Below are 26,069 nucleotides of genomic sequence, written 5' to 3' on the forward strand. Positions count from 1 at the left end.
AACGAGCCGACCTTGCCCTAACGACTCAAGCGAGACGGCAGCATTTCCCCAAGCGCCCGACAAGGACAAAACATCTCACCGCCAACAATAAGCTTACTAACAAGATCCGGCTACCAGTCGTAAACAGGCTTAAACGCCCCGTTTATATATTGAATTATGTAACCTATTTTTATTTAGATAAGACGTAATTTTGTGTAAATAAATATTGAATGTTACTTGACACTCGTTTAAGATAACGCGCCTAACGAGAATGACTCGGGCGCAACGCAAGTACCCGTCTGTAGCGTGATGTAGCCCTTTCTGTCGGAGATGAGAGTTGATATTCGATTAAAGATAGTGGTAAGTTACGAGGTTTTCTCATAAACGTTTTGAAATTTATTTAAATTGGTTTTTCATTGTGGCGGGCTATAAAAGTATTCGAATGTTACGAGCCCGTTTTTATGCGGCAATATTTTTAGTGCAACAGTTATTATGATTATAAAATGTACCTTATGTATTTAGAAACATTTATAAGTACCTATTGCATTATTTTTATGGAATAAATGAAAAAAAAAAAGTTTTTTTTTTACCATAGAGACGCCAGCTTGTAAAAGACATCAACGCGTTCGAGTCACACTCTCGACACGAATCATAATTAATATAATTATAGGTTGAATTATAATTAATAACTCGTCACATATTGTTATTTTCATAAATAATATCGATATACGTAATCCACTCCTCAACAACCGGCTGATATGAGACCGTAAATAAATAATGAATGCAATCGAATCGATTCCAATTATCGAGAACAAGTTAACGATTCCCAGAAGCGATAAAATGCAGGAGCCATGAAAACGGAATCCAGTTTTTGTTAACTAAAGTGTAATTATTAAAGAGGGGAAGGATCTATATCACCTGCCGTAACCCTTGATGAATTTACTTAGGTACACTTATCTAAGAAACTTAAATTTCTCTGGTACACTTAAGAGCCATGAAGAAAAAATAAGGGAAAGGTTTTTTTTTAAACCCGTTTTCATAATTATCGAGTACGTTAATATTTGTCGACTGATATGTTGTTTGGTTTCATGCTAGAATTAAACTTGATCTAAACAAACAACTAAAACAATAGATAATTATCTCCAACCCACCTGCCGGTTTTGAGTCCCTAAACATAAATTAAGGCAAATCCCGCTGCGTTTGTTTTATGAGGGCCATGACTAACAGAATCCCTTTATCGGCCTTATTTATCACGTGATTAACGGCGGCCATCTTGGATTTAACTCGCGCGCAGACGTCACTCAAGCTCAACATTTGAAAAGAGAACAAAATTAACAAGCTTTTCAACTAACGCAGCAATTCTGTATCACGATTATTCTTATTTCAACTTTACTTTTAACGTTGCATGGTTCAGTTTGCAGTAAACGAGATGGTAAAGATAGGAGGTTGTGACCGTGATTGACTGTGGTCAAGGGTTTTCGACTTTGAAGGCTCGGGTTTGAGAGCCGACAAAATAATAGTCATAATTGATTGGTAACCACTTACTAAGTTTCATCTAGAGTCTCAAGGGCTCTTGCTCTTAATGTCGTGAAAAGTGAATGACCCTCGATGACTTTATTTCAAGCTTTCAAGGATTCCTGTCTCTATTACATGTTTATCACTCTAATAGCGATGACCAGGTATATCAACCGGTTGCTATTATTACTAACTAATAGGAATTAAAATCTATTAAATTTATTAAAAAAATAGTTTCTAAGTACTTACGTGTTATGATAACTGATACATAATAAAATTAGGAAATATTGATACCATTTCTGCATCTTGTATGCCACCTAGAGTCTGTGCGGAAAGAGATAAGAGTAGTGGAATGTATTGGGCCCCATAGTCCCCATACATTCCACGACTCTTCTCTTTCCGCACAGCTACATAATAAAGTATTTATTTTGATTTAGTAATGCAGAGAAAAAATGTGATTGATAGGTTTTTTGTCTATTTTGAACAGTTGACATTTGTAACAAGCGTGTTGTCGGCGTCACGGCGATGTCTGTCGCGTCACCTTCCACGCCTCGTTACACAATCGATATAATATCAAGCCGATAGATGACTAAAATGCCGCCTGCGGTATCAAGTGTCATTGTGTCGGATGTCTACATTGTACTTACAGAAACTTTTGAATTCACGGGAATGAGTTTAACCCTTTTCCAGGTTGTACATACCAACCTAGAAGGTTTTTCCAACAAATCCAAATATATTCCAAAATTTCCTAATAAATAGTTTTGGTGATTCATTTGAAGACAAGACTAATATAATTTGAACCTTAAATCGGATTGCTAAGGCTGAAATTAAATTGACATGTATGTGGTCGATGAATCGTAATATGCCTGGAAACTGGTTAAATTAGCCTATTTCGTAAAAAAACAGGAGCAGTTAGATAGACCTACTACGACCCCATTAAATAATGATCAAAATGCAAACAGGTTATTAAAGATAATTAAATTCACGGCATTTGGTGCTATCAAATATCACGTACCTATCTAAACTTCAATCAATTCATGTCAAGTTGGGTCTTTGCGGAGCATAATATTAGATACATATTTCTATGGAATACTTAGAAGTCTTAGTAATTTTTAATTGCACACTTCTTTGAGACATAATGGAGTTAACCCGTTTATGATATAGGAGGCAAACGAGCAGTAGGAATTGCCTAATTGTAAGCCATTATCGTCGCCCATGGACACCTGCAACACCGGAAGGGTTGCAGTGCGTTGCCGGAGTACGCTCTTTTGCAAGTTTTTTTGAAGGTTTGAAGATCGTAGCGGTCCGGAAATACCGTAGGCGACAGTTCCTTCCACAATTTAGGTATGAGGCAGGAAATTTATGGAGAAATACACAGTTGTAGGCTGCCAACCATCTAAGTGGTGAAGATGAAAATGTTGCCGTTTGGGTGCCTCATAGATCAACTAACTATACAGTTAATAGTAGCCAATCGACAAGATAAGAGTCATGCAGCACCTTAGTGCCCGGGGAAATTTCGATCGAGTGCGTACATGAGGTATTGGTCGCCTTTGATCTCGCCGGCGCCCGCCGCGTGCAAATCACGTCTCAAAGTCGCCGCCTCGTTAATAGTTGGAGGGTATAACTCGCGATAGTAATTATGATATATATATGATGTATATCATAATATCACCCTGCCAACAGCACGCTATACTGAGGTTATGTCAGTGAGATATATTGCATAGATAGCGTGGTATAATGTTAGGTGTTAGGTTGTAGACGTTATGGTCAAATACATATTAGTCTCAATTTTCGAATATCGGTACCTAAGTACCTAGGTATCGGTAATAGGGGTCGGTAGGTATCGGTAAGTGCCTAAGTGGCATAACGGATGTATATAAGCGTTTTACTAATTTTCACCATATACATATTATGACGATGATTAATGTATATAATACTTAAAGCTAGTATATTTTATCAATGCTCAAATATGTGAGTTTGAAGCACTGAGTCGAAGCTTTTAGAGAGAGAAGTCAGGCTCTGGCAAAGTTACAAAAAAAGTATAAAGTTGAGGTTAATGTTCAAATCTTGGAACTGTCACTTGGTGACAAGATTACGTAAAGTTGGCTTATCCCACCTTAAGCTCAGTAAATTACGTCAACAGTGGCATAAGAAGATCTGATGAAAACAGGACGTCCAGGGAGGCGGAAGCAATGTATCAACCACAAACATCGCGTGTGAGGTCTACGGTGAGTGCCTGACTGATTGAGCCCTCAACGGTGTTTTCAGATTCTGATGGCCTACCGCGAACCCGGCCTACCGTAACCTGGCTCTATCGCTCGAATATATATGTAAGAGCGAAGACAGCGAAGATAAAATATGGATGATATTCAAGTATACATTACCTATTAGGTATTTAATTACTTGGGAAATTTGACTGAATATTACAGTTTTTCAGTAAATACGGAGGTATACATATAGGATTATGAAAAAAAGTTAAGCAAAACATCCCCATTACATTACCATATTTTTTTAGCACCGGCATAACAATTGCGCGCAGCATAAAAAATAAAAAATCGAAATATTCCATGTACAATCTCGTTATCGGTGTAATTTACATGTAGTTATTGTTTATGGGTGCAATTAATATGTGGTCGTAAAACGGTTAGGATAGGTGGCGCGGCCGGTTTTTTCGACGCGCATAGGAGTTTACACGCGTTCTCCTCGCACGATTTTTTTTAATACCACAACGGTGGTAAATAAGCATACGACCCGCCTGATGGTAAGCAGTCACCGTAGCCTATGGACGCCTGCAACCCCAGAGGCGTTACATGCACGTTGCCGACCTTTTAAAAACCTGTACACTCCTTTTTTGAAGATACCCATACTGTAGAAGTGTAGACCCTCGGGAAACGGATTTAAGTTTTACACTCAATTGTTACTGTCGTAGGTCGTACGTAATGTAGACTAGTCAAGTAGTCATACGTGGACGTCTGTTATTGGAAAATCTGTTAATGCTAATTTATTTTTTATCCTTTCAGTAGGCTTTGCACAGGAGCACCGCGATAGTATCTCGCCCGTGAGATAATCTACCCGATCCTCTCTAATCAATAGTTATGATAAAATATTATTTATAGAAGTATGTATATTTAATTTAGTAATGCCAAGCCAATATTATACTAAAGGTAATAAAATAACTTGACTGCCATACGTATATTATTATTTAAATAAACAAATATTGCAAGACTTTAAAGGAAATCGAATCTTTTAAATGAGTAAGGACTGAAAAAAGTTTTTTTATACAGTTGCTCAAAAAGTGCTACTTTTCGTGGCTGTTTAGCGTGCGGAAAGTTGGTTTTCGCGAACTAGTGCTTTTTACTTTTCCAATATTTTTAAATTTTTACTTGTTCCAATTCATGACTACTTATTGATGAGTGTTAATATTAGTTTCCTTTAAACGTCGTAATCAACATAAAAACCTACTGTTAATGTAAGAATACGAAAAATATGCATATTTCACATTTTATTACTTACCTCTTCATCATTATAAGTTAACACGTTTATTTTTTAATGTTGAAAAACCGTTCTTAATAAGTTGTCTGAATGGAACGGAACGCCTGTCAAAGAAGAGGCGTATTTTCTTACTGCAAGAATGTTTTAAGTTTCCAAAGGCAACATTCGATATTGTTTTTATAAATATATACGATACACAAATAATCGTAAATAACGATATTTAGGTAATAATAGTACAATGTTTTAATATTTACAATTGTTTCTATCTTATAGAACATGCATTTGAAAAAAAATCTTTTTTTGAATGGGGTTCAATAATAATAACAAAATCTATTCTAGTCGAATAAAAGCTAGAAAAACACCTCTTCATAATGTCTATGTCAATGATGTCAGTGTCACAGAATTAATAATATAAGTTTCAAATTACATTCCTTTCTTGTTGCTTTTCTTATTTTTTAGCAACTGTATTAAAAAACGTCGTTCGATACACGTGCGGATATGTCATTCTTCACTCGTCCCGAGTCTATCTCGATATCTCGGTACTCGTGAAGTAATGACATACTTTCCGCACTAGCATCGAAATGTACTATTAAATTACTGCACATAACCGCAGACCTGATGTCATGATGTCAGCACAGCTTGGACTACTCGCATTACCTTCTAAGTGTAAGGTAGTAGGACTAGTAGGTCCTAGGCAACACTATGAGCATTATTATGCATACCTATTTAGAGTTGACAGATGCTTAAAATGATTGAATTAATGTAATTTCTATTTGTTATAATAATAATAAATGTTTCTTATGGAGTTTAAGGTAGATGCTAAATACATATTTGGAATTATGGACCTATTACTGAACAGGTCCCAATTACCGATGCATTACGAAATTGATTTGTAGGCCTGAACATAATCACCTTAGTATGATAATAACAATAATAAATAATTAGGTGTCATCAAGATATAAGAGGTGCTGACTTTTAACTAATGTTACACCTAAATCAGGCGGAAAGGTCACCATCTTCACGGGCAGGACAAGTTAATTAATTCAAAATGGCCGGAGAATTTGTAAATTCGTGGATACGGCGCTTTATCGGCGAGATAAAATGCCAATTGAGTAAATTGGTCGGGTGAATAAATTGGCGTAATAAAATAAACAAATGAACGGGGCATTTCGCCGGGCATTTACGTAGACAATATTATTAGGGTTGTGCTAGTGTCTATAATGCTTGCTCGTAAATTACGAGTCTTAATTTGACTATGTCACTTTTTCATAACTGAATTTTTCGGGGCTCGGGGCTCACGAAGTACAAATTGGGTATTATGGTAAGCAATATCAATACTATCATGACAAAATATAATGAAAAAAATTTCTGCGCGTACCTAAGTACTTATGTTGTTAGTAATATCTTATGTTGTAAAGATGTAAAGGAAATGAAGAAAACGATTGTTATGTGGCCGGCGCCAGCGCAACGTAAAACGTAACTTTATAATAAGATCACTCGGGTCGGGATGTTATTCTCATCAGTAGTCAAGTCGAATGCTCATGTAATAGCATACTTTTACTGTAACTACTACTGAATAGCCCCTAGTGTAAATTTCAGTCGATAGCGTGACGCGTTCGCGTTTGCGTTATGTTATGTCTATTTTTGTATGGGATTTTCACCAGCGCGCCAAGCGGGACGTTTTGGAAACCCAAATTTCCAAACACAATGACACATCACGTTTTCGTATGGGAATGGAAATTTTCCGTTTCCAAAATGAAAGTTTTCTTTGTTTTCTGTGAAATTTTCCTGAAACTTCCGAGAACTTGTACAACTATTTGGAAACTTTCCGCAACTTTTGCGCATCTGTAGAAACTACGGACTAGGTATACATATACAGTACTATGGATCTCGGTATCTAACTTAGTTATTCAAGGTTGGACTATCGCAATAGGAACACGCGTCCCGGTTGAGCAGGAAATGCTAATTAATCTCCAGACTAGACTCATGCAATCGCGGCAATAACTCCGTGAAATATCGCACCATTCTTGGGCTAATCTAATTGAGATAACTAGCTAGTCTAGTCGATATGATGATAATTAAGTAATGAACTCAAATTAGATAGGGGTAGGAGAGATAGAGATGCTATGATATGTGACGTTTCAAGGGCTTGGTCAGTTGCTAATAAAATAAGAATGTGTTTTATGCCGTACGCTATATGATAGGTAAGTATGTAAATACCTAACCGACGAAGCGGCATTTTGTTTGAGAAAGTCAATTCTACAGAGTACAGATGTGCAAGTTGCGGAAAGATTCTGAAAAGTTGGAAAAGTTTTAGGAAAGTTCAGGAGAATTTTGATTCCCATACAAATAAATGAGAAGTTTCCAAACTTTTCCATGTGGAAATTTCGCAATTTTAAAATCTTTCCGACGGCACATCAGTACTATCAGTAGTCAATTCTACCTTCATATCTACAGTCTGCATAGTTGTACACATTCACCTGAATAATATTATTTTGATTCTGTGGGATGTAAATTTGAAATAACGTGTTTTTACACGTAAATACAAACCCAAGTCGCTTTAAAAAATATTAAAATTACAAAAAGGTAAAGAGAAACCTCATATCCTTCATGAAATGATAATGTGGCGCGGCGCGGGCGCAGCTTCGGCAATAAACGATCTCGTTATGAAACTTTATGGATCACTTTTTCCTCATATCTTTAAAAAAAAACATTTCTCAAAAATCAACCTATACATTGAAAGTAGAAAGTTGAAATTCGAAACTAGGGTGATACGAGTTTGTAAAAGTTGGTTCTAGTTATGTCACGTATTTTACATACAATCGAATGATTTCTTATACGATGTAAATAAACAGGTTCCGAATCCTTTGTTATAAAAACATTGGACGTTTGATGGACGGGCGGCGGTTGTCTAAGATAAGTGTCTCGGGCATACCCTTTTATAGAATGTATATTGTTTTATATATAAAAAACTAGATCCATTCCATAATAGATACTATGTGCAGCTAGCTAGCTAATGGGAACGCCCATATGTAATAAACTACATACTTATTTAGTTTGGTGTACCTAAACAAAAAAATAATAAACATTTCACGATTTTTACACATTATTATTTACGAAATCGCGTATACTGGCTACAAAATAAAAAAATAAAGGCACAATGAACTGCATGAGTAAAATGATAGGTACATCGCATGACATTGTAAAAAAATCAATGTACTCCAATTCCAGACATCTCGTCTAAGTTTGCAAAAAACATAAGGAAAGAATAGTAATGGTAGTCAGCGACCATATTTATATTATTTATGCAATCCATAAGCGGTCCACTGAGTGAATGGTCCAATATATACCTAATTAATAGAGCACGATAAAATATATAGAAAAGCAGTACACATACCTACGTTGTATAAACCTGCTCATGTGGGAGGGTGAAGTCCAACCGTGAAACGAAAAAACCTCAGTCGTAAAATCATCTGTTTACAGCTAGTTCGCCTGTCTTACTCGTTGTAATGGTGTACACGAATAGAGTGAAAGGGACAGAGGTTATAGTATAGTGAACGAACTAGATTGTGGGAGGACTGTTCACACGTGCATCTGCTTAGGGAAGTTGGAAAAAAAGGTTACGAGTAGAGATTCGTTTCTTATTAAATATTGTACTTAATAATCTTTAAGTCACAAGTCACATATGGGGAAGCAGAGGAATTTCTAAGAGTTAGGGAGTGTAGGAGACTGTCAATAGCGATGGAAAAAGAAGAAAGAAAACAATATTTCACAAAAAGGACTGCGAAATGAATGAACAAGTGAGCAAGGGCACGCCCTATGATACGATCACAACAATTATACTCTTCATGAGACAGTCAAAAAATTAGACAACTAATAGTCATAAAAAGGCTCACAGGAATGCGGTTCTAGACAAATCGGATGGAAATATCAGCTGCACACACTTACTATAAGTTAGGAACTTCTTATATTTGAGACAAGTCGGGTTTGAGACAAAAATTGGTGTATGGAAGGAGTAATAGAAAATACTTATTAGTTAAAAGAAGGGAGGAATAGTTTTAATGCAGACTGAAAACTAATTTCCCGTTAAATATGAAAATGGTAAAATTATCTCCCCTTCTATTCTCTACCGATCGATATATCCAAAATGTATGTATATCGAAAGCATAATAAATTCCAAAACTTCTATCCAATGTATGCGTAATCTAAACGAGAATGTCCAAACATTAGTCAGCATTTCAAAAGAGGAAGGGCCTGAGAACGTATGAGTTTGATGCCCCATATCCCTTTTTCGTGTATTATACATGCATTTAGCATATCAAAGGAAAAACGGACATAGGAGGTACTGTTTTGACGCATAGAAAGGTGTTTTTCGCTTGTGTCGTGATGTCCGGTGCAGGCGCATCGGCATCGGATGCGTGTTTAAATTAAGCCTGTCGGGATTTCTTCCTACGATCAATAAATCAATAGCCGCAGTCGCGCCCGCGCCGCGCCGGCCAGTCGGCATTAATGGGAATCCTTGTTTGTTTAGGATCCTTGCGAGCCTAGTTGTTATTAAACGGAAGCGATATTTGAAGGTTTTGAGACTTTTGAGCAAGTTTTGTGTTTAGTGATTACTGTTGTGTTGTAGGTTGGTGTTATGTGTGAGGAAAGACGGATTGGTCTTTCTTGCTTAGATGGATTTGTAAATCATTATTAGATCAATTATTTTCAAAAAGTTTACCCTTTCCGTTTCACAGCACAGGGTTAAAAGGTTTAAAAATTCAAAGTTAAGTTATAGTTTGTTGGTTCGACACACGCGAGTTCGTGTTTTGTGGCTATCTAGCAATAAGGTTGCTTTCAGCAGACAAATGGGTATCTACACTTCTGTTGAAGGCAAAACTGTATGTATTTTCATTGACCCCGACACATGACGTTAAAATAAATCAGCACGTTAAGCACTAACTTTAAGAGTTACGTGCGCCAAACTACTGTTCAAAATTTCAAAACAGCCGCCCACTATAAATTACGCTTGAGGCGGTGCATTTTTTTTGCCGGCCGTGTGGTGTTTGAGCAAAAAAGCCTACCTGCTCTCTCAGGACAATGCCTCCCCAGTTTATTTGGGTGAACGTCGAAACATTTCACGAAAAAACGAACAAACTTACCGAAGCATCCCGCATTTTCTGCAGAACAAAAGTGACCTTGTGATCGGAAGAAAATTTATGACACACACTAAACAGGGAACTGGGTCTTGTATTTGTATTTATACATGTGTATAAATGTCTCCGTGTGTATTTCTGGCCGCTGTAAAGCAGACATGGTGCAGCTGGAGTGATGTAAACTTTGTAATTCAGACGGGGATAAAATTTAAATGTTACATATGAGATCTCGTTTGAGGTTGGTAAGTCAAGTCACGAATGGAAATAAAAATATTCAGAAAATATACTGCCGATATCATCCTCAGGAGTTTCAGGTTTCTCGGATAGATTCCAGTTGTTTAAGCCGTGAGTCTGATTACTTATCTGATTGTCAGGTGAATAGGCTGTAGTTTAACTATACACAGTACATACATATATATACATGCTTTAAGCATAAACAGATCAATTGGTACACCACATTAGAGCAGTTCGAATCCTGCCCACGGTGTGAAAGGCCGTGAAAGCTTTTAAACGTTTAAAGAACCGCCTCGTTGGTATTTAAGAAGAGGCGCTAAACGATACTCTCGTACGACTGCCATCATTGTTTCATAAACTGATTACGATATGGGATATCGCGCAACTAATAAAATGAACTTCGATAGGTTATGTAGAGATTAAGTAACACTAGATCAGTAATGGAGAAGTAACACTGGGAAAACAAGTAGGTAATATAGAAGACAATGGATCAAGAGGAAATATGTTCTGAACTTTCAATTAATTCAAATGGCAATAGTAGAAATCCAATGAGTTTTCTGGTTGATATGACACTAAGGGAAAGATTACATCTCATTAAGATTATTAAACGAGTTTATGTAAACTAGAGAATGTTCATACCACACCGAGCATCGTACACTCGGCATTCCCGCCTCGGCAAACACCTTGTATTCCTATTCCATGCATTGCACCTGTGCCAGTGTCAGTGTGACCCCTGGATCTGGTATAACTAAGCGTAAATGGAGATTCAAGATGGCTGGAGTCTACGGCGAAGCATTCCATAAGCGATGGGTCATGTAGATACTCATACAGCTTTGTTGTTCTTCGAATGACATTGTTTGCATCTGCATTTGTACTACACGGTTATTTGATAACAGATATTAATAAAGGTACGATCAAAACGTATTTAAAAAGTGCAAGCAAATTTATTAGTCTAAAATTAATTTCTACATCGTTATCGTACTTTTGATGGTCTCTTAAGAGTTGGGCATTTTATTATGCATTGAATAAGCTACTTAAATATATTTGGCTAATGCCATCGTAGGTATTGGTAAATGATTGCGAAGTAATCATCTATACAAACATATTTATTAAATGGTACTTATGGTACCAAGGCACGCGGTTCTCATATCAAATAAGCAGAATAATGATCAGTTATTAAAACTGTACTTGCTGGGGGTAAAATTGCGTCGATCGATAATAAGCTGCTTATTACCATAGCCACCATAGCCAACTACGGCAACTACCTAGAAATTAACGTCAATTTTGAAATTCCCGCCAAGGGGGCAGTTTCATCGTCTAGAGATAATCGGGCGTAATTACACGGCTATCCATCATCGAAAACCAACAAACGAGGTTTCGGAAACAAGCCCACCCACCGACGGAGAAACTGAGGTCACTCGGACCTTAGGGCGGGCTGTTATTCAATTTATTTTTCAAAGGCACGTTACACATTCCTATATGCAGTGCCGGCCCGAGTCCTTGATCAGGGTAGAGCAAAATGGGGTTTTGGCGACCTTCGTTAAAGCTTTTTATCCTTTTTTTTCTCATTTGCAATTTTGGCGCCCCCTTGCCATACGGCGCCTAGAGCGGCCGCTCCACTCGCTCTACCCTAGATCCGGCCCTGCCTAATATATGCACCTATAAACATATAGAAGCAGTTGTAAGGATATATTTAATATTCATATTGATTGATATCTATGATTTGGCAATCACCTAGTTCTGATAAACATAATAATAATAGGATTATCGACGCACCTACCTCAAAATTCGATAGAAAATTCTAACTCGAGGTCCACCAGTTTAGAATCTTTTACCATATTAGCTTGTTTCCAAGTTGAATAAAAAAGATTGTTAACGCCGGAGAACAAAACCGTCCGATCACGAACTCATATGCAAGATCCAAGTTTTGAGCTATACTCCGTATCTTCTAAGAATCTTCAATAGCTGGTCCCAAAGCAAAACCCGGTTGTTAACTCCGGGAAAACCAAACCGTCCGATCAAGACGCAGATTCTGTCAAGCTGTAAACAATAAGGCCGATACACAATGCATCAGATAGGCGGCTTCGTGCAGCCACGCCAGCCATATTGTATCAGGGCGTGCATCGGCAACGAGCCATACAAACGTGGAGAGCCAATTATCACTTTGAGTCCTGGAGAAATTCCTTATGCTCAGTTTAGGGAGAGTTCTATAAGATTTGTTTTGCGGTACTGAAATAGTTAGCCTTCGCCGGAACGAGCACCGTCTTTCCTAATTTAGAGGCTCATTTTTAACCTCCTTGAGAATAATTCCTTTAGTCTTGCTTCGTTAAGGAATTTTAGACAAGTGTGACTGGGTTGCTGTAGCATAGCATCACTAAAATATGCAGTAACTGTTCGAATATGGCCGCCTGTTGTCTGCCTCTGTCATTAATCAATTGTTTTTCCTTAATCTGTATGTTTTACTGAGGTGTGCCGTGTGCCAATAAAGAGTATTATTCTATCTATGGCCTTTAACATAACGATTAGGAAGCATTTCCATTGACCATTGTGCGAAGTCAACATTATCTACATTATTGTTGGTTGATTTAATTCTTAGAAATACTTGTTTGTTGTAATATCATCTTGCAATAAGGCCAGCTTAGTAGGTCCGCCCCAGCAAGTAGGTAGTGTACTCGATATTATTTGTTATTGCTGCATTTTTAAATCTCGGATTACAATATCCTATCACCGCGCCGACGTTGTTTTTCTTTTTACATTTCTCACAAGTCCGATTCTTCTATTTGTATCCAACAAAGCATGTTCCAATAATGAGGATGGTCCGATAGGATCAGCGAGCGCGCGATGCCCGCTCGAGATACATACCCGGCTCCTTTGTGCTCCGGGTAAACAGCGCATTGTTGCTGCCCGCACGACTCTTAGACCTTACACCATCTAAAGCACAGGTAAACAAATAAACTAAAAAAATCGCAAACTTTACGGCCACTTTATATTAACCTAAACAGCCCAGCCGTTAAGCCCTAAAGAGGCAATATCCTTAGCACCAAAGGATACGAACCTAATTATTTTTATAACAGGAAAAATTGTTACGAAAAGATGGCGTCGAACTGCAAATTGTTATTTTCCAAGTTTTGAATCTGGTTGGGTGGGTCCGTTGTTAAGACGAAAAATTATTCTGGCAGCGCAAACCACGGTGATTATATATCGGTGCGAGAGCGCCCGCGGGTCGCGTCTCCTGCGCTTATTGCCAGATGATTGAAGACCCGCCGCCTCAACGGACGAGTTGGCCCGCGAGCGAGATACAAGATACATCCTCTACGTGGGCGAGAGGGAGGGAACCAGCTCAGCATCTGATTAGCATCCCAATTACGTCGCGGGCGCAGTGGGATCGAATCTTCGGCTTTGTAGTGATGTACGTTTAAGTTAAGGATGACCAAAATGTTATCGATGTATAGATCAATAAAACATGGGAGTTTGAGAAGGCAAATAACTTTTAAGATCTACAAGTATCTTATTACTTATCAACATTAATACCTACCTGTTGCGAACGCAACCTTTTATTATATAAAATATTCCTTGCAGTAGCTAAACGCAGCCGTCGGGCTCGGTTAGTATGCGGAGGCTTTTTTAAAGCACCAATAGGAGGGCTCCACATAATTAGTATCGCGGCCAATTAGACGCACCTAAACTTAAACTTATACTGTTCAATTTCGCTAAATCCCTCTCATCAGCCTCCATACTATAACCACCACTTCTACACCTTTTAACCGTTTTGTCAACTGTACCTTTGTAACCAGTATTGAAGACTACTCGTATATCAGTTCACTTCAAATCGAAGTCTTTTTATTTATTTTATTTCCAATTAAAGCAAAACTAATAAGTTTTAGCACCGCGCCGCACCTCGCCTTAGCGTTAATTAGCTAAAGGCAACATGCCTAACGAATAACTCGAGTAAACTTCTACTTTACGTAAATCTATGGAACCTAACTAACTATGATATAATCAGTATGCATGTGCTAAAGCCATGTAAGGAAGGCTATGTATATTGATTAGGGCAGAGTAATTTTAATTAACGATACTATACCTAAAGTCTAATAAAGTTCATAAATTGATCTAATAAAGTAAGGCAAGTTGCTTAAATTAAAAGAAATTGCTATGCCTAGGTGTACATTATACTAGCTTAAACCAAAACGAAATGCTAATATGCACTAAATTAGAGCCTGTATCCAAGCCATTCTCATTAAAAAACTTCCGGCCCTGAAATATGGTTTAAAATAAGCTTTAAAAAAAGTTATCAAGCTCGTTAAAACCATTTTATTGCCTTTGCCTTTTATTGTCGGGCCTTAATACTGTAAATGTTTCAGTTGTAGTTTGTTCAATCTAAAATTTTAATTAGTGGTTTAGTAATCGATATCGAGGCGTGCTTTACGAGTGACAACCCTATTAACAAGAATGCCGCCCGCTGCAGGGCGGGGCGCTCGTGGCCAGATTGCATCGGCAGCGCAAGGAAATTTAAAATAAACAACAAATTATGAAACGACCATAAGATTATACTCCACCACGTTTGTACCGCCAGCTCTCCGGTACTCGTTATTCTATAATAACACCCGCAAAACAATTACACACACAATCACGTAAATCCTCACGTAGACTGTAGAAACAATCAATTTCAAACGACAAATTGCTTTCCGTTATTGCGGAAAGCAAATTGGTATTCCAAGGAGTAATAAATGTAATAATACCTATTTTTATTGCAACTTGCAACATCAAAAATAATACGGTACAGAGCGAGATACGTACCAATAATACTTTATTGTTTTTGCGGCGCACTGAATGAAAATTATTGATGCCTCATAATTTTCGAAAGCTTTGAATAACAAAGACTAACTTTTAGATGATATATTATGTGCCTTGGATTTTTACGTCTCATAGCAGCATATTTCTATTACAAAAAGGGGATAACGTTATAAATAACAACAATTATGATAAATAACGTCATTTATAACGGGAGATGGTCTGATAAACTTCTCATGATGTATTTGGTCGGTACAAGCCGCTCGCTTGTAGCGTGCTGCGCGAGCGCATGAATACAAAACCAATTTGACGTTTCTCATTACTCAGTGACCACAATATGCGCTCGACTAACTAGTTCCGTGCACAGCGATCTGTTATTATGTTAATGGAGCTAGTTTAGAGGTTTCCTTCGAGGACGGTCTGAGCTTCGCCCTGCACGTTTGTAAACAAGAGCCGGCGTCTTTCATGTATCAATAAAACGCGATAATTGCCTGTAATTGAAGCTATAACTGGACGGACTAGTTACGAGCATTGTTTCTGGCCCGACGATCGAACATCAATCGCACGTATCGATTCGTGATGAAATTCGCAATCAACAGCCCTACGTTCCGCTTCATTCATTTTTTTTCTTAGAATAGGATATAAATCTTTGTTCCGCGAGAGTATTTTATCGGACGTTAAGTGTTAAAATACAAATTTCGTACGACCCACACATTCAAAATACAAACATCTAAACGGTACATAATCGCTATCAATAGCAAGAGGTTGCTATGAAAGAACGCCGCTATCACATAAATCTACGTAAAATTATCATAACGAGTCGCTTTTGAAACTAAATTGTGGCTTTCTAGGAAATTAAGACTGTCAGCCATAAAGTTGGTTTACAGCTCTCCGCGCCGTGTATTTCCTTGGAGCAGCCTATATTAATTAGGTGCTACAAGGCCCCGTTGATGAATATAATGTTGCTTGGACGAACTCGCTGAATACAAGTTTAATAGCCTTAATAAAACATGGCGCTTATCGGTGCAAAATTAAATAAGGCTACTTATATGTAGTTGAGCTGAGAGCCAACGTTGTTAATCACTAATCAGTCTTTTAATTACAGCGCTACCGAAAGTCGTTGATAGGATCTAATCTTCGGCATAATTTATGTACATATTCTAGGTTAAAGTTAAAACTGATTGAATTTTAAGAGTGTTCTGGCTTTGGGTACATGACATTGGGGTATATGTAGAGCAGTGGCGATTTTTCATCGCCAAGCCGTTTCTCCAGAGAAACGCAATAGGTAATGAAATATTTAGTGCCAGTAGACGACTAAACATGTTAATATGAACATTACCAACTACTAATACCACCCCCATAATCGTTCAAAATAAAACATTATGATTAGATATCATATCAGCTGATTTCAAATGTTTTCTTTAAAAATGTAGCTACACTAGCTACCTAGAAACATATTAATTCAAATACCTGGTGCGAGGATGTAAAATCATTTGTAGACCTACAAACGAAAGGGTTTGTTTGGCAATCAATTGTGTGGAGTAATTAAATGAAGCAATTTGTCGGAAATGTCGCACGATTGTCCCCGACTGAATACATCCAGGAAGGGTGGAAAGGCCTACAATAGCTTAACGACTCTCTGCTTTGCATAATAGGTCATTTAGAGCCGTTGACATATGAGCTCACTTGACATTTGATTAGTACTTTTTATAGTCCCAACTGAAGTTTATAATAGACCCTTCGAGTTGAAAATAATTATAAAGACGGTAATGGTCTACTTTCTTGTTAAATTTAGTTTAAAAAATCTACCACGTCGAGGCATTTAACAGTATGAAAAACACGTAAAATTTTCAATTATTAAGCATTTTGCACAGGTAATGAATTTCAAGACATTTTATAATACACAAAACGTCTCATTTAGCGAATGTTCTGCGCGCGCGACTGACACGAATTTCTGGAATGGCTGCGGTATTATGATCCTCAGAGAAAGATACCTTTTTTTACGCGGACTAAATTCTTTAAAGGTTAACGTTTAAGATTAACTTGGATCTGATTTCATAATTGAAATTGGGTAGTTTTAATTGCCTAAATATGAAGTACCTGTGAATAAACGATCCTCTAAACATATATTTTAATGTAGACAAACATAGCTAATCCTTAAACAAAAGGGTTTACCGATTGAAAAACATAGTGTAAATGAAACAAGATACGCATCAAAGTCTTGTTAAAACGAATCTTAAACCAATACCAATTTATGTAGAAAATGTTGAACAGTAAGTTTTTACAACACACCACTTGGGTATCGAATTTACAAGGCATTCGGGGCTTTCGCCATTGGATTTTGAATTGTACACCTTTACGAAATAAGTGCAATGTTACTTTGAAACGATTTATGGTAGAGAGGACTAAGCTTTTTCTGAATCCTCATCCTTCATAACGATGTTCTATTTTAAGTAGATAGTACGCATCTACACAAGAGTCACAAGACATTTTATGGGAGTGGATTTCTAACAGTGATATAAAATGTAGTTTTATAGCGAATATTCAACATTCTTCGAAGCTTAGACGTGTGAAATATGTCTCAAGGGACTTAAAATTCTGAAAGCAACCCGTAGAAAATATTACTAATTCCTAGGATTCTTCTGATCCTTTTGTGTCACACTCCGATAAACTTCCAAACTATACTGGTGGTGGTATCAAGGAACATGTAGATATGTAAGTAAGCTGTGCACCTACGCTACATAAACAGCGTCACAAGGTAAGGTAAAGGTAAAATAAGGAAGAATCATCCCACACCGTGGTCACCGTGCGCCCGCGTCGCCTAGCGCGTGATTTATTGAACCTCGTTTATTTTATTTCCCAATTCGTTTTACTTTACGGCCCGATCTTGTTTTTGGGAAACAGAAAAAGTGCTTTTCGACGAACAAGTTTGATTTATTCAATCAAACTAACATTAACATTCCAAAGACAAACCGAGCTGAAAGCGTGCGTTATGTTATGAGTCGGAGAATTTTGAGAGCTTTTATAATGTCAAACATTATACGATAGTTTTTTAATCAACGGAGTGTGAAATTTTCGTTCGTTTAAAACAGGTTCTATAGGATCCCGAGACAAATACTAATGCATTTGTTCGTAACCGTTTGAAAGCATGACTTATTGCCGAGCAAACAATACCAGGCTCAGGTTCGGCGCTCGGCTTGAGAACCGGCTATTTACAAAACATTTTGTTTCGATATTAGGAGCTCATCTCCAGTATAAATTTAACTCCAGTTTCGTACCAACGATGCTAAGCAAAGGTCTTCGCTAAACTGGCTCTTGAGGTGAAGCGCTTAGTAAAACTTACTAAAAGTTCAGTAGCCGGTCATATCGCTCTGAACTAAACGAGCTAAACTATGCTGCCTATTTACTTTTAAATAGATATAACATTGTTAGCTTCTACCGGCTTCGAACAATAAGGAGTAGGTATCCTCCGTATGGTCCGTGATGTAATTTATGCAAACTTAGTTCAGTTCGGATTACAATAACAATATGTAGATGCAATAATAAGTGCATAGGCATTGTGCGATTGAGAGCTTTTGGAGTTTGTTCAACAGCTTAGATTCCCCGGCAAGCTCGGCCAAATTTCACCTTCCCATACAAACGGAGTTTCGTTCCAATTTTAAACTACGTGTTGGATTGTAATAAAACTGCATATACAATGACATGAGGTATATAATTCTCTAGGTCTGTAATTAGTTTATGTAGCTTTAGATACCATAGTTAAAAAAATACAGCGGACTAGCTGTTGCCCGCGACTTCGTACGCGTGGATTTGTAACATTATGCAGCAAAAGATATCAGTAGGGACGGTTAATCATTTGTTAATAATTATACAACGCATGAAATTTGTCTTTCACAAAGTACGAAGTTGAAGAAAAAAAATTGTGTCGTTTTCAAGCAAAAGGTACCACATTGTCGCTTGCCATAAGGACGCTCTGACAGGTTTTTTTGTATAAAGATACAAGCAATTTTCGTCCTTATGGTGAGCGACAATGTGGTACCTTTTGATTGAAAACTTGTGACGTTTTCGATATAATCCTTTTCAACACTTAGATTTTCAAGTCCACTATTAAAATAAAATGTTCGCTCCCGATGCAAACTTTATTAATACAAACTTTTCAAACACGGTACAATCAGTTTTCGTCTATTTTATAATAATGACCTTTTACCGTGTTTCATGTTCCTAGCTTGAACGAAAACTTGTACTACATATAAACTTACATCCCCTTTTTACCCCCTTGAAATAACTTTTTTTTGTAATATTATACAATGCCTTTCTAAGAAGTTTCAAAGCATTTGTAATGGATTCAAACTTTCAACCCCTTTTTAACCCTTTTAGGGGATGAATATTTCTTTTGAATTTTCTTGTATTCTAATAATATGCCTTTATACAAAGACTGAAGTCCTGTACTCAAAAAAAGGTTTGATCTCCATACAAACTTTTAACCTCTTTTTCACGACCTTGGGGGATGAATTTTCAAAAATGCTGAAATTAGTTTTCTTTCCTTTTAATTAAATATCTTTCTACGAAGTTTCAAGTACCTGGCTTAAAATAAAATTAGGACCCCTACAAATTTTCAACCCCTTTTTAACCACTTTACGGGATGAATTTTTAAAAACACTGAAATTACTTTTCTTGTGTTCTAATAATATGCCTTTAAACAAAGATTCAAGTCCCGCACTCAATGAAATGTTTGATCTCCATACAACCTTTCAACCCCCTTTTCACCACCTTGGAGGATGAATTTTCAAAAACGCTAAAATCACTTTTCTACTCTTTTAATGATATACCTTTTGACGAAGTTTCTAATTTGTAGCTTAAAATAAAATTTGAACCCTATACAAACTTTCAATCCCTTTAAGGGGTGAATTTTTAAAATCGCTGAAATTACTTTTCTTCTATGCTAATAATATACCTTTATACAAATATTCAAGTCCCGTACTCAATCAAATGTTTGATCTCCATACAAACTTTCAACTCCCTTTTCACCACCTTGGGGGATGAATTTTTAAAAACGCTGAAATTAGTGTTCTTATTTTTTTATATAATACCTTTGTGAAAAGTTTCAAGTTCCTAGCTTATAATAAAATTTGAACCCCAAGACAAACTTTCATCCCCTGTTTAACCCCCTGTAGAGGTTAAATTTCCAAAAACGTCGAAACATTTTTTTGTAAGCGGCTATTTTGCCTTTCTAAGAAGTTTCTAAGCATTTGTAATGGTTTCAAATTTTCAACCCCTTTTTAACCCTTTTAGGGGATGAATTTTTAAAAACGCTGAAATTACTTTTCCTGTATTCAAATAAAATGCCTATATACAAAGTTTTAAAGTCCCTAATTTGATAAAATTTTTGATCTCCATACAAACTTTCAACCCCTTTTTCACCACCTTAGGGGATGAATTTTTAAAACGCTGAAAGTAGTTTTCTTGTTTTTGAATAATATATCTTTTACCCAAGGTTCGAATTCATAGCTTAAAATACAACTTGAACCCCATACAAACTTAGGACCCTCATTTCATCCCCTTAGGGGATGAATTTTAGAAAACCCTTCTTAGTGGATACTAACTTTATAAAACCTACCTATTGTGAAAATTTCAGCTCTCTAGGTCCAGCGGTTTGGGCTGGGCGTTGATTTAAGTGAGTCAGTCAGTCAGACAGTCAGGACTTTTACGTTTATATATATATATATAGATTAGTTTTTCATACCAAATTTGTTTTTGATGTATTTCGTTTGTTCTATAAACTGGAGCTATATAAACTAATTACAGACCTAGATATACCTCATGTCATTGTATGTGCAAAGTTTCATTACAATCTAACACGTAGTTTCAAAATGAGAACGAAACTACATTTGTATGGGAAGGTGAAATTCGACCGAGCTTGCCGGGGAATCTTAACGCATCATGTTTTTGACGTTAGTTAACTAATTTAAAACTAAGTAATCAACTTTTTTGAGTTGATTCAATTAACTTCTGCATGTCACCTAACTTCATGGGATTAGTGTTTTTTTCTGTGAGTGTATAGATCCAATATCATGTGGATTTTTCGTAAGGAAACTATAGTTATTATACTTATTATAGTAAGCCTTGTTGTGGCAAAGCTTTAACTAGCTCCCTACCTGGAATTGAACCGGTATAGAAAGTTTTCATGTCTCCAACAAAAGATCTGTCGCTCAAAGCGCGCACGAGTCATTGTTAGCTCAACGGCTTTAGACGACAAGTGACAAAACATAATTGATTGGTGATAAAAATCGGGACTTCGGCCAAATAACACAATGACCAGGTACCGAGGTGCGATCTCATTGTTGCGAAAGTGCTGGGACTTGGAGTTTGTCGTCAGACTCAAGACTGCATTTTTTTTTAGGATTGCCAATGTTGTCCTTCGGAAATTAAGTGTTAGAAAAAATTAGTAAATGGCGTATTTTAAGGTAGGTAGTGATTTTTTATAGAGATTATTTACACGCAGGTAAGAGTAAACAAAAATATTGTTTGGGTTGGGTAATCGTCAGATCGTTGCTTGTAGCTGATGTAGATTAGGTTATGATGTCGAATGGCAAAAATCCTAGGTAGGTAGGAACTTAATAGGTATTGGGTAATATTCGGTATACCTAGTACCTATTATAAATAGATAATGCTTTATCAAGCAAGTTTGAGGGAAAATGAGCGTTTTACTGTTTCGGGAGCGTATTTGTAAAGTTAATAACACATGCAGTGTACTTATCTATGTATTTTCGAACTGCACCAACTCAGAATGCACCCGGTAAGCTGTAGAGATAGATATAACTGACCTGCCTGCATGGAAATTTGTTTGCAGTTATCTATGCACAGCTTACTGTGCATACCTACCTACACTAAGAGTGGACAATTAAAATAGGACTCACCAAACAGATGCAGCGAGACCGAAGTAGTAGAGCAGTAGGAAGACGACTGCGCAGTTGGGATTGGCGAGGCCGTCGTGCGCCAGCAGCAGGCGCGCCGGCGACGTCGAGTCCTTGGCGCAGCCCGCGGCCGCTCGCCCGGCTGCGGCCCGCACGCCCCAGCCCGCCGCCGCCGCGCACCGGCACAGCGCCACCAGCACCAGCGCCCGCTCGCCGGCGCCGCCGCGCTCGCCGCACGCCAGCTGCGCGCCCACGGCCGCCAGCGTGCAAGCGAAGCTCAGCGCCGCCCATGTCGCCAGCCAGACCTCGGCCGCCCGCCGCTCGCCGTTCTCCCACAACACTTCGGCGTCGCAGAACTGAGCACAGCGCCCGGACCCACGCACCCACACCCAACTGTTCGGCTTGATCAACCGGCGGCACGCGCCGCGCCCGGTCGGACTACCCAACCCGGAGTCGGGGATGACACCGACGGGTGGCGCGCGCTCCCCGGGACCCTCCATGCACATGTGCTCGTGATTATTCTCGGCGGGGAACAGGCTGCAGTCCAGCTCGGCCGGCCACGGGAAGCCGAACCCTCTCAGCACTGGGTAGCAGCGGGAGTAGACGCTCTCGCAGAGCCCTCGGCACGGGCCGATGGGAAGCGCGACTTTGTCCGTACACATCGGCACGTATACCGCACACAAAAACAGGTGAAGCTGCGAGGAGCAGCCGTACTGCACGAGCGGACTGAAGGTCTGGAGTGTCACATCGGCGTCCGCCTGCAAAGTGTGTCGCGCTAAGTTCGGCATGCCGGTCTGATTGTACCCTATATTCTTGCACATCGCCACTTTGATAGGTTCACATGTCCGCACGGACGCCTCGGAGGCGGCCCCGATCACCACAGTCACTAAGAGAATCGCGAAGCACTTCATGTTGGAAGACGAGTTAGAATGTTTTCATTGTAGTCGGGAATGTTTACGCGCGCGGCGCGGCTCGGCGCGGACGTCCTCGTGCGTCGACGGCTCGGGCCGGAGTGACGCGAGGGGCGGGAGCGGGACGGGAGCGGGAGGGCCGGCGCGGGCACGGAGCCCCGCTGAGAAGGGTCGCAGCCGCAGCAGGTATGCGGTATCGTAACGTAAAGCGAAGGAAAGATTTTTGGGAATGGAACTCTCGGACAAGGAACGAGTGTGTCGCGTGCGTTGTGCGTTATCATTATCACTGTTATCAGTTCAGTTATCACCGCGGCCGCGGTGCGACTGTTCCATTTCAGGCACGTATCGATTTTCTGATAAATTTGATAGTGAAGCATTTTAGGGGACATAATATCAGAAGAAATACAAATGAAATTTTTAAATAAATTTATTGTACATATTTTCTACAATAATATTTTAAGCATTACTGTATAAACTTTAAGAAACATATAAATAGGTAAGTAAATACAATGTGAAAAGTACTTCAAAATTGGACCGAAATGTATTTCAGTGGGGTTATCAAGCTTCAGATAGTTCAGATATTGAGGATAGTAAAACGCGGAACGAGAAATTATATTTACAAGCGAGCGAGTCGCTCGGGACATTCCGTATGACTAAATTAAATGATACCTAAATACTTTTACAGTAATCTTATGATACAAATCGTTTTCACACAAATTCAATAAAATTGTACACTACGCTATATATAGTTGTAATATATCTTGTTTACAACAACTTTCGGCTGACTTTCGCTTAGATTTCTATCTTCTCTAAGCATTTAACGCCGAACTTTAGCGATCTCTTGATAGTTCATTTTTTACAATCCCTATACTAATATATATTATACAACATTCACATTTTAACAACTCCGCCGGTTGATATTTATTCAATATATTTATACAATAGCTAATATAAGCGATACAGTAAGATATACAAAGGAATGCAATACATACAAGCGATACTATAACACTACTCGATGACTTCAATGCGACTTGCAATGGTGTATCGAACTATTTGACTACTTTGGTTGCTACAAAGTATTTGACGCTGAGTGTACCGTATAAAAGACTATACTGGTACGGACATGTCGGACATAGACATGCTTATAACAAACAACATACATTTGGCTGGCTGAATGTTAGGACGCAGGTTTCTATGTTTGCATTTTAAATCCAACCTAAGAGAATTCCTAGACATGCCGATAGTTCATTTTAAAATATTCTTTACACCCAAAGTATATTTATATCATTTTCTCCTCCTCCTTGCGTCGTATTCCTCAATATTGAGGGTCGTGACCTCGTTTTTGTATCACTTTCTCTCTTACGATCTTTCTCCATCTGTTTCTGTCTTTGGCGGTGTGGAAAGCCATGTGAACTGTGGAGCCAAGAGCGGTGCGGATCTGGTCAGACTAACGTCCAGGCCTTTTCCCTTGCACTTTGCCGGTCACAAAGAACTTTTCGAGGTTGCCACCGTCTTTCCTTACAATATGACCGAACTATTCAAGGACTTTGCGCATTCGGATGACAGCCGCAACGAGATTTTGAGTTCTCGCAATATGGAGACGTTAGTCCGAAATGCTGCTATAATTTATAGTAATGCAAATAGAATTACTTTAGGAAAACCTCTTACTTTAATATATACTAGCGACCCGCCCCGGCTTCGCACGGGTGCAATGCTGATGTATTATACGTATGAACCTTCCTCATGAATCACTATCTATTTAAAAAAAACCGCATCAAAATCCGTTGCGTAGTTTTAAAGATCTAAGCATACATAGGGACAGACAGACAGCAGGAAGCGACTTTGTTTTATACTATGTAGTGATAATTATTGCATTGTCATCAGATAAGCCCTTGTGTCAATAGTTTAGATTAAGGAATACTAAGACGTGTAAAAATAGTGTTAATATTGTAGCCGAATTTGTGACAGCTTAAATAGATTTGACAAAAAACGGTAAAAAATACAGTTTAACATTTTAAATGAAACCTAGAACCTAGTACCATCCATCCAGCGAGTAAACCAAAACAACGTGAATGCTAACACTTCATTTACATCAAAGACTTACAAATTATAAAATAGTTGTCAAGTCTGAGAATGATTCACTTCAAATTTGACAGCTGTTGTAGATGGCGCTGTACGTGTCCGTACATTATGACTGAGGTTGTCAAAACTGACGTTTGACTAACCAGTTCCCACAATACTTCAAGTATCAAACTTAGGGCACGATTTTTTCTAAGACTACAACTATTTTATAATAAATAACTCTTTAATTTAGGTTTAGCAAGCGTTAGTTACTGGCATTACTTAGACAATACGCAAATATAAAGCTATGCTCGGAAGGAACGGATAATATAGTGCACAACCTTAAACACAATTATGTAGTCGTACGACGGCGATATGTTATTTAAATTTGGCGATCATTCCATTGAGACCAGTAAAAAATAGACTGCTAATCTATACTAAGTAGCTTTTCTACCAAAATAAAGAGTTGTCTATATTCAAAATGTTTAGGGAAACTCAAAACAAAAAAAAGAGGCCCAAATATTTATGCTGTTATTGTCAAAACGTACATGGCTTTAGCCTGACAAGATTCTATTTGGCCCCTATAGTGTCGCTTACATATGGCAATAATGGGCGTACGTCATATGTGACGTTTTCAACTACAAGGTACCACATTGGCGGTCGTCGATAAGGTTTATTTCAAATTGAAGCTTTATAGAAATAGCGTAGTAGCTTTTGGTTGAAAACGACACATATAACTATAGAAATAGAATATGTTATAATGTTGTGGCCCAGGCGGGCTCCACATCTCAACTGTGCATAGCCCATTGGCAGCAATCTTAATGTCCCAGCGCTGGGATGGGACATTTAGAATTGCTTGAATTAACTCTATGCCAGAGGAAGGCAACTTCGTATGAATATTAGCAATCTTTATTCATTTTTTAGCACGAAAAGCGTGGATTCGTTTACTGAAAAGTTTGAGTACACCCGCGGGGGGGGGGGGGGTAGCGGGGGTGTATTAAGCTTGAGGGCGTGGGGGGCGCAGGAGTTTCATT

The 26,069-nt window shown here is 38.3% G+C and overlaps 1 protein-coding gene across 1 annotated transcript in view; it reads right to left on the reverse strand.

Annotated features, from left to right (window-relative positions):
- The window catches only part of LOC134746791 (frizzled-4), a 42,482-nt gene extending 19,321 nt beyond the window's left edge, over positions 1-23,161 (reverse strand). The window contains exon 1 of the mRNA XM_063681333.1: positions 22,067-23,161. Coding sequence (XP_063537403.1) covers positions 22,067-22,974 — 908 coding nt within the window. The 5' untranslated portion in view covers positions 22,975-23,161. The remainder of the gene's footprint in view (positions 1-22,066) is intronic.
- Between the last annotated feature and the right edge of the window lie 2,908 nt (positions 23,162-26,069).

This window comes from Cydia strobilella, chromosome 13 (assembly GCF_947568885.1).
Source record: "Cydia strobilella chromosome 13, ilCydStro3.1, whole genome shotgun sequence".
In the NCBI taxonomy this organism is placed as follows: Eukaryota; Metazoa; Arthropoda; class Insecta; order Lepidoptera; family Tortricidae; genus Cydia; species Cydia strobilella.